This window comes from Rattus rattus, chromosome 4, assembly GCF_011064425.1.
Source record: "Rattus rattus isolate New Zealand chromosome 4, Rrattus_CSIRO_v1, whole genome shotgun sequence".
NCBI lineage: Eukaryota > Metazoa > Chordata > Mammalia > Rodentia > Muridae > Rattus > Rattus rattus.
The window spans coordinates 86,767,402-86,782,485 of record NC_046157.1 but is presented as its reverse complement, the minus strand read 5'-3'; the positions used below and the strand labels follow the sequence as shown (position 1 = coordinate 86,782,485).

Genomic DNA, 15,084 nt, shown 5'->3' with positions numbered 1-15,084 from the left:
CTCTCACTATCTCGAACCTATCAGTGACCTTGTCTGCCTGTTCCACTGTTTTGTTTTTTCCTCTAGTCATTAGCTTTTTCTATAATCTTTTTATATTGTGCAGGGGGCGTCTTTAAATATGGCGTTTCACTCGATCCATCTCTGTCCAAAGCCACAGGGTTGGAGGGAAGAGCTAATGCGTGGGGTGCGCACATGTGTGCAAGTCTTTACGTAACCCAGCCTGGTCTGGATCCTGTGCTGGATCCTGTGAACCTTTCCTCTGAGTCTCTCTAGTGCTGAGATTATAGGCGAGCACTTCCACATCTGGTAGGGGAAACTCTAGGTTAGATAAAGTTTTTCCATTTTTGTTTTGTTTTTTTCAAACAGCACAGAGGGATTAGCAATTGACTCTGGAATTGGGAGAGACTTGAGAGGCTTGAGTTATAAGCTTCGGCAGACCTTCCGTCTGATTAGGCTTTGGGAAGCAGAGCTGCTGTGTTTGAGTCAGAAATGAGGGGCTTGGAGCCTACCCCCCGTTGCTCGTTGGCCAAGAGGCGGTCCTGTGATCTTTGTCCAGTTCAGTGATTGCTTCTGTCTGTCCCACTGGTTTCTCCCTCCATCCACTTCACTAAACGTGATCAATTCACCCTTTCCTTCATTCTGTTTGTAGGAGACAAATGGGGCAATTTTACAGGTCAATATTATAGTCCCTTAAGAACTGATAAATTATTAGCCAGGCATGGTTGTGCATACCTAGAATACCTTGGGATTCTGAGGCAGGAGGATTGCAACTTTGACACCAGCCTGGGCTGCATATTGAGACTCTATATCAACCAAATAAACTGAAAAAAAATTTTTTTTTGAAAAACAGACTAGCCCAGCTCCGTGGCTCATACCTGTAATCCCAGCAACTGTCGGGAGTTTGAGTCAGGATTTCCACAACTTTGAGGCCAGCCTGGATTTTAATATAAGGCCCTATCTCAAAACAAAATGTCTTCAAAATAATCTAATAAACCTTTGTTTTTCACTCCCAAGAAATCATGAAGTTCAAATAGAGCAAGTGTGGGGTAGCATGTAGGGGATGTGGGGCTGCTGGGTGGTGTTCGTACACAGCTAGGTGATCTGTGACAAGTCAGACATCAGGGGACTGGCGAAGAACCTCCTGTCCTAGGTCTGAATCCTGGCGTAGGCTGGTGGGTGTGGTCCGCCACATGCACACTCAGGGTGGCTCTGCGGATCAGGAGCCGTGGGTGGGGGAGGCTGGTGTCGAGGCTCCGTTTCCTAGAGCTTTGTGTATCTCCTCGGGGCGCACACTTCTGAGTCCACCGTGGGGGTGGACAGATGGTTTCCTCCACCCAGGGCATCTGCTGAGCTCAGTAGAGGGTGTCTTGGCTCGTTTTGCAAGCCGAGGGAGCAGGAAAAGGAAGGGCAAAGCCAAACGCTGAGAGGGAAGACACAGAACTTATCACCAAGTAGCAGGCTCTCTTCTTTCTCAATTTCTAATATGAAGTCAAGTTTCTCAACAAGGAAACCAACCATCATCCACCCCTGACCGCCTCCACCACACACCCCCACCCCCACACCCCCCACCCCCGCTTCAGGCTCAGACTAAAGAAAAGCCTAAGTCTATCCTAAGCTCTAAGGAGGAAAACTCAAGAGCAGATAAGAGATGAGGAAGCACCCTGGCCTCACTTAACTGTGGGGTTGGGAAAGAATAGACTGGGGTCAAGTTTCGAGATGCTAAGAAGACAGACCCTTGATCACCTTGCAAACGGTTTTTTGCTTTGTTCTTTCAGTGGCCAGGGTAGCTGTAAATCTAGAAGGGATTTGTTTTGTAGCTGGTACCTTGGGGCCTGCCACGAGTTTCATACAAACTTCTACACCTCACTGAGGATGTCATAGACGACTGCCAGGTCCTCTCCATTTCTAAGGCCGCAGGGAAGCAGTCACTAGTCTTTGCTCCCTGCTCCTCTTCTACGTCTTTCACAGCACCTCCGTGCTTGTGATCCCCCCCCCACCCCAGGTTTTTTTTTCTTGTGATTTACGGAGACAGGGTGTCACCTTATGACCCTGACTCTGTGGCTCTGTAGAACTTGCTCTGTGGATCAGGCTGGCTCCAAACTCAGAGATCCGCCCGCCTCTGCCTCCCAAGTGCTGCTGGGATTAAAAGCATGGGTCACCACACCCAAGAGGTCCTCCAAGTTTTTATTCTGGAAGTTGGTGTGACTCTGACCTGCTGGGTGAAGTTTTTCTTTTAGAACATGGCCACCGATTTATTCTCGCAGGACCCAGCTCAATGCGTGGATTCCTCAGCAGGTGCTTGCAGGGATAGGTGTCTACCATCTGTGGCCTTCAGAGACCGGACAGACTGGGTTTGAATCTAAGAGCATCTGCTCCATTGTTCGATGCACGTTCCAGGAATGCCAAAAGTATGCCTGTTTGTTTAAACAAAACAAGCGTATATCATCAGGCATGCAGGTGCCATAGAGCTGATGTCACGCTGACGAGGTACCAGACAGATCTTGGACAGTGGGGATGACTGTGTTGTTGTCGTTGCCGGTGTTGTTCCCCTTTGTTCCTATCTGACGCCTCTCTTTTTTTTTTTTTTTGGTTCTTTTTTTCGGAGCTGGGGACCGAACCCAGGGCCTTGCACTTCCTAGGCAAGCGCTCTACCACTGAGCTAAATCCCCAAACCCCTGATGCCTCTCTTATTTCTTTCAGCTTGGGTTCCTCAGCACCATCACAGCCCAACCAGAACAAAAGACTCTGAGTCTCACGGGCACGTACCGCCACGTTGACCGTACCACTGGCCAGGTGCTAACCTGCGACAAGTGTCCGGCAGGAACGTATGTCTCCGAGCACTGTACCAACACGAGCCTGCGAGTCTGCAGCAGCTGCCCCGCGGGGACCTTTACCAGGCATGAGAACGGCATAGAGAGGTGCCATGACTGTAGCCAGCCATGCCCACGGCCGATGATTGAGAGATTACCTTGTGCTGCCTTGACTGACCGAGAATGCATCTGCCCACCCGGAATGTATCAGTCTAATGGTACCTGTGCTCCCCACACGGTGTGCCCCGTGGGCTGGGGCGTGAGGAAGAAAGGGACAGAGAATGAAGATGTGCGGTGTAAGCAGTGTGCTCGCGGTACCTTCTCTGACGTGCCTTCCAGTGTGATGAAGTGCAAAGCCCACACGGACTGTCTGGGTCAGAACCTGATGGTGGTCAAGCAGGGGACTAAGGAGACAGACAACGTCTGTGGCGTGGACCTGTCCTCCTCCAGCACGACCCCATCTTCCCCTGGCATAGCTACCTTTTCTCACCCTGAGCACACGGAATCCCACGATGTCCCCTCCTCCACCTATGAGCCCCAAGGTAACGCAACCACACGAATTACTTACTTGAGGAAGGCTTTGAGCCCGGTAGAACAGGCTTATAAACCAAAGATGTTCTCACCGCTTTGCTAAATCTAAAAATCATCCCTTGGAGGAGGGAGCCTTCGTTTTTATTTTTGTGGCTAATTAAATTTGGCTTCTTTGGGCTTAATAGAGATATCGCAACTCAGAAGGTTTCTATTAGGAGACAACAGATATCCAGAAACTAGGTTACATCAAACTGGCAAATAAGAACGGGCGAGAAATCAGGACAGTGTGTGACCTTATGTAAATCACTTAACCCATTCGGTGCTGGGCCCAAGTGAGTGAGTTGAGAGTGATTTTAGTCGCTTAAGGTTCCTTTCAGATTAAAAAAAAAGTTATGCAAAATGGAGCTAATCGTGGGTAGTTGGAGCCAGAGGGAGAGACAGGAAGAGAGAGCTCGTCATTACATATCTGGAAGGAAGGGAGGAATGTTGCCTCCAAGGTAGGACAGAAAAGGTGGACATTTAAATCTGAGTGAAGATGACCAGCCCTCACATCAATTTTTTTTTCAGCTTGAGTTTATGGCCTACCAAATTCCAGTTAACACTCAGGCAGAAGTTCAAACTTTGCCAGATCCTCTCCCATCTCATTTAGTTCCCATGAGATAGAGCCAACTTGCATTGTGCCTACTAGCACACTGTCAAGTGTGATGATGTCTGGGGGAACACTTCCTCATGGCCGCCATTTTGAAATGAAGAGACAGGTATGAGTAACTCCAGGGGCTGACACAAGGCAGGCTCTGTCCCCAGAGACTTTCAGGTACCATCCCTCACACTCCTTCCATGAGGACTAATTGTGGAAATGCCACAGAAGTTCTCAGAGCCAGCCCCAACCCTCTGTGATCTCAGATACAGCCTCTAGGAGAGTCCAGCCTTACTCTATTTACTGACCTGTTGCCCAGGGTTGGCTTTGAGCCTGTGCTCTTTTCTTCATCTTCGTCATGGACTCTGTTTCATCACTGAGTCATGAAAGGTGAGGGAGGAGGAGAGCCAGCAAAGGAATTTAGTTGAAATGCACAATCAAATCAACGACAGGCTGACCAGTGGCAGATACACATTTATCCCTGTAGAACTTGAAAGCGAGGGGGAGCTAACTAGCAGAGTCTAGGAGAGCTCAAATATTGTTTTCCCTGAAGATGCCCCATATTCTGGGCACAGAAACAGAGTTTAACTATCCATATTTTTATCTTTTATATAAAGATGCCATTCGGGACCTTTGTGGAAATGTGCAAACTAATATTTGATCTTAAGCTCCAACAGTCATCTCTTCTTTGATTACCCGCCCTCACTTAGAGATGACAAGGGACAGGAGAGAATGTGTAGATGCCCAAATATGGAAAAGCTCTTCCCCCTCCTTACTCTTTTTTTCTAGGCATGAACTCAACAGATTCCAACTCTACTGCCTCTGTTAGAACTAAGGTACCAAGTGACATCCAGGAAGGGACAGTGCCTGACAATACAAGCTCCACGAGTGGGAAGGAGAGCACGAACAGGACCCTGCCAAACCCACCACAAATTACCCACCAGCAAGGCCCCCACCACAGACACATTCTGAAGCTGCTGCCATCATCCATGGAGGCCACCGGTGAGAAGTCCAGCACAGCCATCAAGGCCCCCAAGAGGGGCCATCCCAGACAGAACCCACACAAGCATTTCGACATCAACGAGCATTTGCCCTGGATGATTGTACTCTTCCTTCTGCTGGTCCTGGTGCTCATCGTGGTGTGCAGTATCCGAAAGAGCTCTAGGACTCTCAAGAAGGGGCCCCGGCAGGATCCCAGTGCCATTGTGGAAAAGGCAGGGCTGAAGAAGTCCTTGACTCCAACCCAGAACCGGGAGAAATGGATCTACTACCGCAACGGCCACGGTGAGCTTCTTCTGTTTCCTCCGTGCGTGTAGAGAGCTCGACCTCCCTCCCGCTCTCTAAAGAGGTGGGAAATCTGTAGGTTGTGGAGCCCTTTTGCTTCACCAAGAGCTTTTCTTGATCTAGCAGGTTCTAGAACATGATTTGACCAATAATGCGTTCAAAGAGAATCACCTCTTTCTATTTCCTTCCCTTGCACCATTGGAACTAGAAAATGTTGCAGAACCAGAGACGTGCAGGTCACTGTGAGGGGCTTACATATTTTAACTGTGTTCTTTAGTAAGTGAAGGAATTTAATTCAGCGAGGTTTCGCTCACACAAGAGACTAATTGTTCAGGACTCATGGCACCAGACTTCACATTTCTTACTACTGCATGCAGCCCTTCCTTCTTTCTGTTTAGAAAGAAAATTCCAAACTCATACTATTTGTGTGCGGATTATGGGGTATGTGTGCGTGTGTGTATGCATGCATGCTCGAACATGCTATCATGTGGCGGTGAGAGGACAACTTTCGGGAGTCAGTTCTCTCCTTCGACTGTGGGTTTGTATAGCAAAGAGCTTTGACAACATAGAGCCATCTCACCAGCCCACACTTCCCTTTCTATCACAGGGCTGAGGAAAAAAATAAAGGGAGTTCAAAACTAAATTGCTCTAAAGTTAGCTGGGCTGAAAGGTTTAGATGTGAACCTTGCTTTTGGCTCTGTATCTTCATACATACACATTCTTTACAGAAGTGCGTGCATACACACACACACACACACACACACGCACACGCACACGCACACGCACACGCACACGCATGCACGCTTAGCATGTCACCCAATCCAGTGAGCAGAAATATCTGTTAGGAGATGGATACCCACAAGATAAGACTGTTGTCTTCGTCTAAGGCTGTGCCTCTCACTTAGTAGTCTCTGCGTGTTGAAAGAGGCTGGAATATTTTGGTCTTTTCTCTTTTAAGGGCAAAAATAGCTTACAGTACTTATTTGTCTCTGCGCTCAGCCTGACATGAAGGCAGCAATTTTGTTCCCCGCTGTGGTCGTAACTTCCTTTCCTGAGTGAAAGCAGGCTCTGGAAATCCCATTCAGATGTTTCCTTTCCCATTTACAGATAAAGGTGTGTGCTCACCTTCCGACAAACTGGCTTTGAAAGTACTCATACTCTTTGGTATAGTAATTCTATTCTGGGACTTTATCACTGAGGTATAAACAGATTTTTTTTTTTTTTAAAGTAAGCACAGTGAACATAAACGCTCTTTTGTGGGGGAGAGCAGACAGGATCTTGCTCTGTAGCCAGGCAGGCCTTGAACTTGTGATTCTCCGGTGTCAGCCTCTTTAGTGTTGGGATTAGAGGTATAGGATAACAAGCCTGGTTAACCTTACAACTATTTAACTTAGCCTTGTAAATCATAAACATTGTAAACAAAGTACCAGTTCCAGGGAAATAGCTGAGCTCATGCTGAACTGTGTGTGTATAGTGGACTGTTATGTCGCGGTCCAAAGAGTCGTTTATATTGGGTAAAAGGAATAGGCAGAACTACTATATAGGTATAAGCTATGCTTATAACAGTCCTGACTCTTTTAAACCTTCAGAGGTTGGAAGGATAGATGCCAGTGGGAAGAATGGTTCCAGTGTGGTAGGATTTTGTCCTCTTCCCCCTCTCATTGTTAGTACCCCACAAGTGGCACAAGTTTTGTATACTAAAAACATCACCGGAAGTTGGAGAGGAACGTTCAACCGAAACTTATTTTGCCTCCTTTAATGACTTGGGAGGGTGCTCAGTGGGATGCTGGGGAAGCACTCTGCATGGTACAGACTCCCAGGGCTGTCCAACTTTCTGACATCGAAGCCTCGAGTTGTCACCCGTGAGCGTGCTGGGCTGTCTTCATAGCTGTCCCGGGATGCCTGTGGCCCTTGGGCTGCTGGTTGGACGTATCTGGCTGAGAGCCTGTGTAGACCCTCTGGAATCCTCTGGAAACCTGGTGACTGGAAATGCTTCACCATCGACTCTTTGCCTTTCTAATAAAAACTTTTAAAAAGCTCCCTATGGAGACATAATCCTAACTTAAGAGAAGTTTTGAGGAGAGGGTAAAGAACAGCTATATTCCTGTGGTCGAGTTGGTCTTACTGTTGCTGTAGTTCAGAGACAGTGTCTCACATAGCCCAGGCTGCCTTCAAACTCACCATGTAGCCAAAGCCGCCCCTCAATTCCTCATCCTACTGCCTCAGACTCCCTTATGCTGCAATTACATACATGTGCCACCACATCCTGCTTCAGATTTTACTCGATGCCATCTGTTCTTTGCTTCTGAAGCAAATCTTACGCACTAGAGTATGTATTACAGAATAACGTGTTATATTTAACGACGTGTATAATACACGTCACATTTATATACACACTCACTCAAAAGACAAACTAAACTTCCCAAATTGTTTCATGGGCCTTTACCCTTCAATAAATTAGTACATTTCCTAACAGAAAAGATATTCTCTCCGTAAAATATTTTGTAGTGTCCAACCTCAGTAAGCCGAAAGCTGAAACAAGACTTTGTTATATACATTGCTGTCTTTGTTGGCCTGGTGTCCAAGTTTGCTTTCTGTCCTTATGATAAGCAAAGGAAAGCTGGAGGTGGGGGAGGGTTTATTTGGCTTACACTTCCATGTCATAGTTCATCATGGAGGGAAGTCAGGGCACGAACTCAAGTAGGAACCTGGAGGCAGGAACTGAAGCAGAGGTCGTGAAGGAGCGCTGCTTACTGGCTTGTTCCCCATCTCCCTCCTGCTCGATTTTTTAGACAACCTGTGCGCAGACGTAACACCATCCACAAAGGGCTGGCCCCTCCCATATCAATTGATAATTAAGAAAGTGCCTCACAGAGCTGGAGAGGTGGCTCAGTGGTTAAGAGCACTGACTGCTCTTCCAGAAGTCCTGAGTTCAATTCCCAGCAACCACGTGGTGGCTCACAACCATCTGTCATGGGATCTCATGCCCTCTTCTGGTGTGTCTGAAGACAGTGACAGTGTACTCATATACCTAAAATAAATAAATCTTTAAAAAATATTTATATATAAAAAAAAGAAAGTGCCTTACAGACTTTTCTACAGGCCAATTCAGTGGAGACATTTTTCTTAATTGAGGTTCCCTCTTGGTAAGTGACTCTAGCTTGTTTCAAGATGACAAAGAAACACCACCACCCCCATTAAAATACCCTCAGGAAGCAAACAACTAACTACCCAGTTAGGCCCTGACAGAAAGAACATTTGGTTTTTTTTTATTTTTGTGTGTGTGTGTGTGTGTGTGTGTGTGTGTGTGTGTGTGTGTGTGTGTGTGTGTGTGTATCTGTGTCTGTGTGTGTTTGTGTGTGTCTGTGTTTGTGTGAGTGTGGTGTGTGTGTGTGGTGTGAATGGTGTGTGTGTGTGTGGTATGTGTGTGTGAAAATGGGGTGTGTGTGTGTGTGGTGTGTGTGTGGTTGTGTGTGTGTATGTGTGGTGTGTGTGTGTGGTTGTGTGTGTATGTGTGGTGTGTGTGTATGTGTGGTGTGTGTGTATGTGTGGTATATGTGTGGTGTGTGTGGTTGTGTGTGTGTATGTGTGGTGTGTGTGTGTGTGTATGTGTGTTTGTACTTATATATAGGCAGGTAAATGTATGGGCATGGGTATGTACATGTGTGCACATGAGCGTGGACGGCAGATGTTGATATCATGTGTCTTATCTCTCCATTCTCTCTCCTGACCAGGGTCTCTCACTGAGGCCTGAGCTTAGTGTAGCTCCCCAGTTTTACTCCGAAGTCTACCATCTTCACCACCTAAGGTTACAAGTGGACCTTGCACCACCCTCTAGGTGCTGGGATACACCCTCCACTCCTCATCTTTGCATGGCAAGCACTTTGTCCACTGAACACTTCCTTCCCTTAGCATGTATACCTTTTCCCTCGAGTATCAGATCTAGTCTAGGATCACATTTTCAGTTCAGCTGCCCCCTGTAGTTCCCTGTGCTCCGAGTCTACCTCGTTAGAATATGTGACTATCCTTTTAAGACTATGTAGATCTAAAGTTATCCATCTGTGATGATTCTACTAGTCAATGATGGGCAGCTATAGTTTGTGATCAGATACATTTATAAACATGCTTTGGGGGCATAGTTTGAAAATTCCAGAGAACACAGAAGGTTATAATAATAAAGGCTGGTCCAGGAGCAGAAAGCAAAAGATCTCAAGCATTCTTTTAAAACATGTATCGCATGATTATTTGATTGCTTACATAGTGTGTTGGGGTGTACATGCCATGGTGCACGTATAAAGGTTAGAAGACAATTGCAGGGGTCCGTTCTTTTCTACCACTATGTGGACCCCAGGGATAGAACCCAGGTCTTAAGGCTTAATGCCAAGGGCCTTTGCCCTCTGAGCCACCTCACCAGCCTGTCCTTCAACATCCTTACAGCTCTTTTTACCTCATGAAATGTCATGTGTCCTTACAACAACATCCTGTTTTATATAAAAGGGATGGATGTGGGAAAATCAAACCCAACCCAGTCACACACTTCAATCCCTTCCACGGGGCGTCTTTCAGTCGTCTCTGTCAGGTGTGAGGAGCCCTTTCCGTAGTTCAGCCTTCCTCGGGTTTCTGCATTGGGATATTTCTGTGTGAGGTGTTTCTCTAAGGAAGGCCTTTTCTTACCAAACTGCTGGGTTCAAGGGTGCAAGCAGGTAAAATCCCATTACAAAGAGAGATTCTGTTCAGTGAGGGCCGCGGCAGGTGCACTGGGCTCTCTGTGAACAAAGCCTCGTTGATCTGAGTGCATTGTGCTTAGGCAGCAGATTATCCCGCCTCACGAGATCGCTTCCTGGTTCCTGCCCATTCACACTGAATGGCTTATGAGAATGAGGACTGAATACCCAGGAGTCTTCTATCAAAGGTCCTGCGAGACCGCCTTTATTTACTCCTGCCCACTGTAATAGGACATGCCGGGCTGTTCTTTACAAAATTATTATTATTGCACGACAGCTTCATATGTACATACAGTGCACTGTGGTTATATTCCCCAACCATTGACTCTGGTGACAGTCTCCCTTTCTCTCAGAATGCTTTCTTCTGAGTAGTCTCCTCCTTGCTTTCCCATTAAAGAAAATGATACCTACCCCACCTCACAGCATGCAGTGGTGGTCCATGAACAGGTCTTGAGGAACGGATCTCACGTCCTATTTCTTGAAGGGCTCCATGTTGAGCAGGTACCGATCTGAATCCTGCTGCGAGTCACGATGGTTGTGCTGTGTCTCAGTGACCTGCGGGATCTTGTTTGCCTTATCAGACCTCGGCACTCTGAAGCTCCCGCCTTCTTATCATAAAGCCCTCTGGCACTTCTCTGTCTGCCATTGGTATACAGTTTCTAAAGTTCATGTTTCAAGCACTGCAGTTCTGCTGTGGCGGCGTCCTGAGGTCAGACCCAGGAGCTGCACTGTCGGACGGAGGCTACGTATGCTCCCTTGTTTTCCAAAGTCAGAGGTTAAAGGTTGCGAGGGTTCAAGGAAGCTGTGGTTTCTTGTAATATACCCACGTTAGCATTGGGAATCCTAAGTAAGTCCCTCTAGAATTTTTGTCTATGAACCCTATTTAAAGGTTTTGTTTTTTAGGTTAAGCTGTCATGATGACGTGAGCCTATTGTTTGGGCTCTAATTGCCACCCTTTGTCAGCTTCGTGGAAATAGATTTCTTTTTGTATTATAACCCCAAGGTAATGGGGTCAGTGTGGGTGGGAGCACAAAAGTTTTACTTGATTTAAAATGAAAACGAAGGGGCTGGAGGGATGGCTCAGTGGTTAGAAGCTCAAGCAATTCTTCCAGAGAACCCAGCCAGCGCTGAGGGATCTAACATCTCTGTGGGCAGCTGGTCTCGTGTGCACGTACGTATAATTTAAACAAATAAACATTTTTTCTAAAGATGATTGGTGCAAAAAGTCAAGTGTAGAGGCTCACGTCTGTAATCCCAGCACTTGAGAGGGTGAGGTGGGGCACTGCTATAAGTTCTAGGACAGCAAAGTGAGTTGTAGGTTGGCAGGGCTACATAGTGAGTCAAAAGACAAACAGATGAATAAAGTGAAATAAACGTAGGCTACACAGAAAATATTTTCTATTTGACCTGTTTTTTTCCTCATTCACAAATGCACACACACACACACACACACACACACACACTAAATGATAATGACAGTAAAACTTAGTCTCCCCACAACTGCACTGAGGAAGTGTGAAAAGATCCCCCCGAAAGTCACTTTGTTCTCTTTTGTCTTCAGAAGGCACAAAGCCTTGGTCCAGCACCATTGACAGTGGGGTGGCCGAGAAGAGGAACCAACTGTGCGCTCTCACGGTTGTTTCTAGCCGGTGCCATTGCCGTTTCTTTTCCTTCAGTTATTTACCGTCGGTCACGTCTTTCTTCCCCATTCCTTGCGTTTGCAAAAGTGTCTGAAGTTTGAGACCAGGCGATCCGTTTTGCTAGAAACTTTAGCAAACGGGGGTGTTTGGAAATCGGGTTAGACAATGCCAGCGTCCACTACGTACTGGTGGAGGAAGTAGGGGGAAGATTTAGAGGGAACACGACCCTGCTGTGACTGCACTGGATCGGGTTTCCTTTTGCTCTTAGGTTTTAGACTACGAGTTAAAATGAGATGTAGAAGAGGGAGTGAGAAAGGGAACTGGATTTACCTATTTACGGTGTGTTTAGCTTCTGGCTGGCCTAGTTGTTCAGTGGCCTGCCGTAGGCGGCTAGCGTGCCCTTGGCGGTGTATCAGTGTAACACACATGACCTACGGAGCCAGCATTTTCCTTAAGTGGACAGCAGCAACCAGTGTGAGGTTTCTGGGGCTTTCTTTTTCTTTTCTTTTTTTTTTTTTTTTGTTCTTTTTTTTTGGGGCTGGGGATCGAACCCAGGGCCTTGTGCTTTCTAGGCAAGTGCTCTACCACTGAGCTAAATCCCCAACCCTTTCTGGGGCTTTCTTATGTGTGAACTGATGTGCTTCGGTGGCCAAAGGGGACAGAGGTCATTCTTCGTACTTGGCTTGTTTTATTTTTTACTTTAAAAAAAAGGGTTTAATGTGGTCTGGGCTGGCTTTAAATTTGTTGCATAGCAGAGGATGGATGGCCTTAAGAATCTGATCACCCATCTTCCACTTCCTGAGTTTGGGATGGCTGGAATCCTAAGCGTACCTGACCTGGCTTCAGGGTTTGTGTATGCAGACAAATATTCTGTCAACTTTACGTCTGTAGTATTCTATATAGCAATCCATTCTGAGACACTCGCCGAATTTCTAGTTCTTAATCTCCTCTCATAGCCTGTAAATTCTTAGAGGAGAGACACTAGGTTTTTTGTTTGTTTGTTTTTTGTTTCCATCTTTATTAAATTGGGTATTTCTTATTTACATTTCAAATATTATTCCCTTTCCCAGTTTCCAGGCCAACATCCCCCTAACCCCTCCCTCTCCCCTTCTATATGGGTGTTCCCCTCCCCATCCTCCCCCCATTACCGCCCTCCCCCCAACAATCTCGTTCACTGGGGGTTCAGTCTTGGCAGGACCAAGGGCTTCCCCTTCCACTGGTGCTCTTACTAGGCTATTCATTGCTACCTATGCAGTTGGAGCCCAGGGTCAGTCCTTATATAGTCTTTGGGTAGTGGCTTAGTCCCTGGAAGCTCTGGTTGGTTGGCATTGTTGTTCATATGGGGTCTCGAGCCCCTTCAAGCTCTTCCAGTCCTTTCTCTGATTCCTTCAATGGGAGTCCCATTCTCAGTTCAGTGGTTTGCTGCTGGCATTCGCCTATGTATTTGCTGTTTTCTGGGTGTGTCTCTCAGGAGAGATCTACATCCGGTTCCTGTCAGCCTGCACTTCTTTGCTTCATCCATCTTGTCTAATTGGGTGGCTGTATATGTATGGGCCACATGTGGGGCAGGCTCTGAATGGGTGTTCCTTCTGTCTCTGTTTTAATCTTTGCCTCCCTATTCCCTCCAAAGGGTATTCTTGTTCCCCTTTTAAGGAAGGAGTGAAACATCCACATTTTGGCCATTTTTGGTCATTTTGAGTTTCATGGCACTAGGTTTTTACCATGTGGCCCTACACTTGGCTCATGCCTTGGGGCTCAAATGGCCTGTGTCCGAGCTGTTTCCTGTGGTAGCTACAATGACTTGAGGAATTCAAGCTAAAGTTAATGAAAAAGCAAAACTCAGCTTCTGGATACACCAATGATAACCCAAATGCCTTATAGGCATTCATAACCAATACTTGCCTGACCACATTGAGACAGACGGAACATTTCCAGTGCCTAGAACATTCTGCAGGATGGTGGTGGTCTAGAACATCCAAAGGCTAATCTACTTATTCTTTTGAGGTTGTAAGGAGATCGTTTAAGTTTAAAGCCGTTGAACCGTTGGGTTTGCCCCCGTTGGCTTACAGCGGTGTTCTGTTAGGAAATTAGACAAGGATTTTGTTTTCAAGATTTATTTTATTTTTAAATCTTTGTTTTATTTTATTTTTAATCATGTGAATCTGTGTGGGGTATATACACATTGAGGGTGCTGGGAGCAAACTCACGATCTCTGCAAGAGCAGTCAGTGCTCTTGGTCACTGTACCATCTCTCCAGCCCTTAAGCCCAGGGCTCTTGGTGGGGTGTGTGTGTGTGTGTGTGTGTGTGTGTGTGTCAGCGGTACCGATTATTTGTTGATTCTAGCACAGATTATTTTTGAGCCCCACAGAAAGTCTCCATAACTGCAGGACGTAATTGGACAGCTTGCGTTGGAACCATCCGGCTCTTTTTTTTTGTAGTGTCAGAAGAGCCCACAGTCAGTGTGTAAATTATCAGAGGGAGTCATAGTCTAACAAAACTTGATCTGTAGGATCAGGTGACACGTGCTGGGCCAGAATGTGAAGTCTACCATAGGTTTGCCATTTCTCTCTCACCTTCTGCTAACTGGAGCAGCTTAGATAAGTGTATGATCTTCTCCTCTGGGAGCCCTCCTTGAGCTTAACCGTGCTGTGTGTTACCATTAGGGGTACACGTTTCTTACTCTGTCACAGGGATGCGTAACAAAACTTGAGTGACTAAAACGTTTGTAATGTGTAAGCTATCCTCGTCCCTTCAAAACGATTCCCAAATCCCTCCGTCTCCTCCCAACATATCCTGGGATTACCCAGAGAGTGCCATCTTACGTGTGGGCCTACCTCACAAGTACACCTGCATGGACCTGTTACAGCTTGTCTCTTGGTCAAGGCAAAGCCATAGAGGAGGACATAGTGGTTTGGGTTCTCACCTTGACTTCCAATATACTTTGAAGGGGGGGGGGTGAGTCTAAGAAAAATAGTGGACAGACATCTAGAGATTTGGAACTCCGATTTGACTCTGTGTGCCGGAAGGGGAAAATAGAGAGAGAGAGGACTGATGGCCTCAAATTAGTATTCACAGAGGTACGTGCAGGCTGGGAGGAAAGGAAAGGTACAGGATTATATGGGCGAGAGCCATCTGTATGCAAGTGCTTTAAAAACAAGAGAGGGGGGTTGGGGATTTAGCTCAGTGGTAGAGCGTTTGCCTAGGAAGCGCAAGGCCCTGGGTTCGATCCCCAGCTCCGAAAAAAAGAACCAAAAAAAAAAAAAAAAACAAAACAAGAGAGGGCTGAGTGGAAGCGTGCACTCGTTTCCCAAAGGTTTGCTCCTTGCAGTTCTGAAGAGCGGCCACAGGTTGCAGAAATGACATGGCCAGGACAGTTGATGTCTAGATCTGCCCGCCTGCTGCTAAAAGCCTGGCATGATCCTGGGCCAGTCATGCACTCTCCTTGGTGGTCAGGTAT

At 46.7% G+C, this 15,084-nt stretch overlaps 1 protein-coding gene across 1 annotated transcript in view; it reads left to right on the top strand.

Annotated features, from left to right (window-relative positions):
- Positions 1-15,084, top strand: part of Tnfrsf21 (TNF receptor superfamily member 21) — a 74,795-nt gene that overhangs the window by 19,135 nt on the left and 40,576 nt on the right. The window contains exons 2-3 of the mRNA XM_032900704.1: positions 2,701-3,352; positions 4,768-5,262. Of these exons, the coding sequence (XP_032756595.1) occupies positions 2,701-3,352; positions 4,768-5,262 (1,147 nt within the window). The remainder of the gene's footprint in view (positions 1-2,700; positions 3,353-4,767; positions 5,263-15,084) is intronic.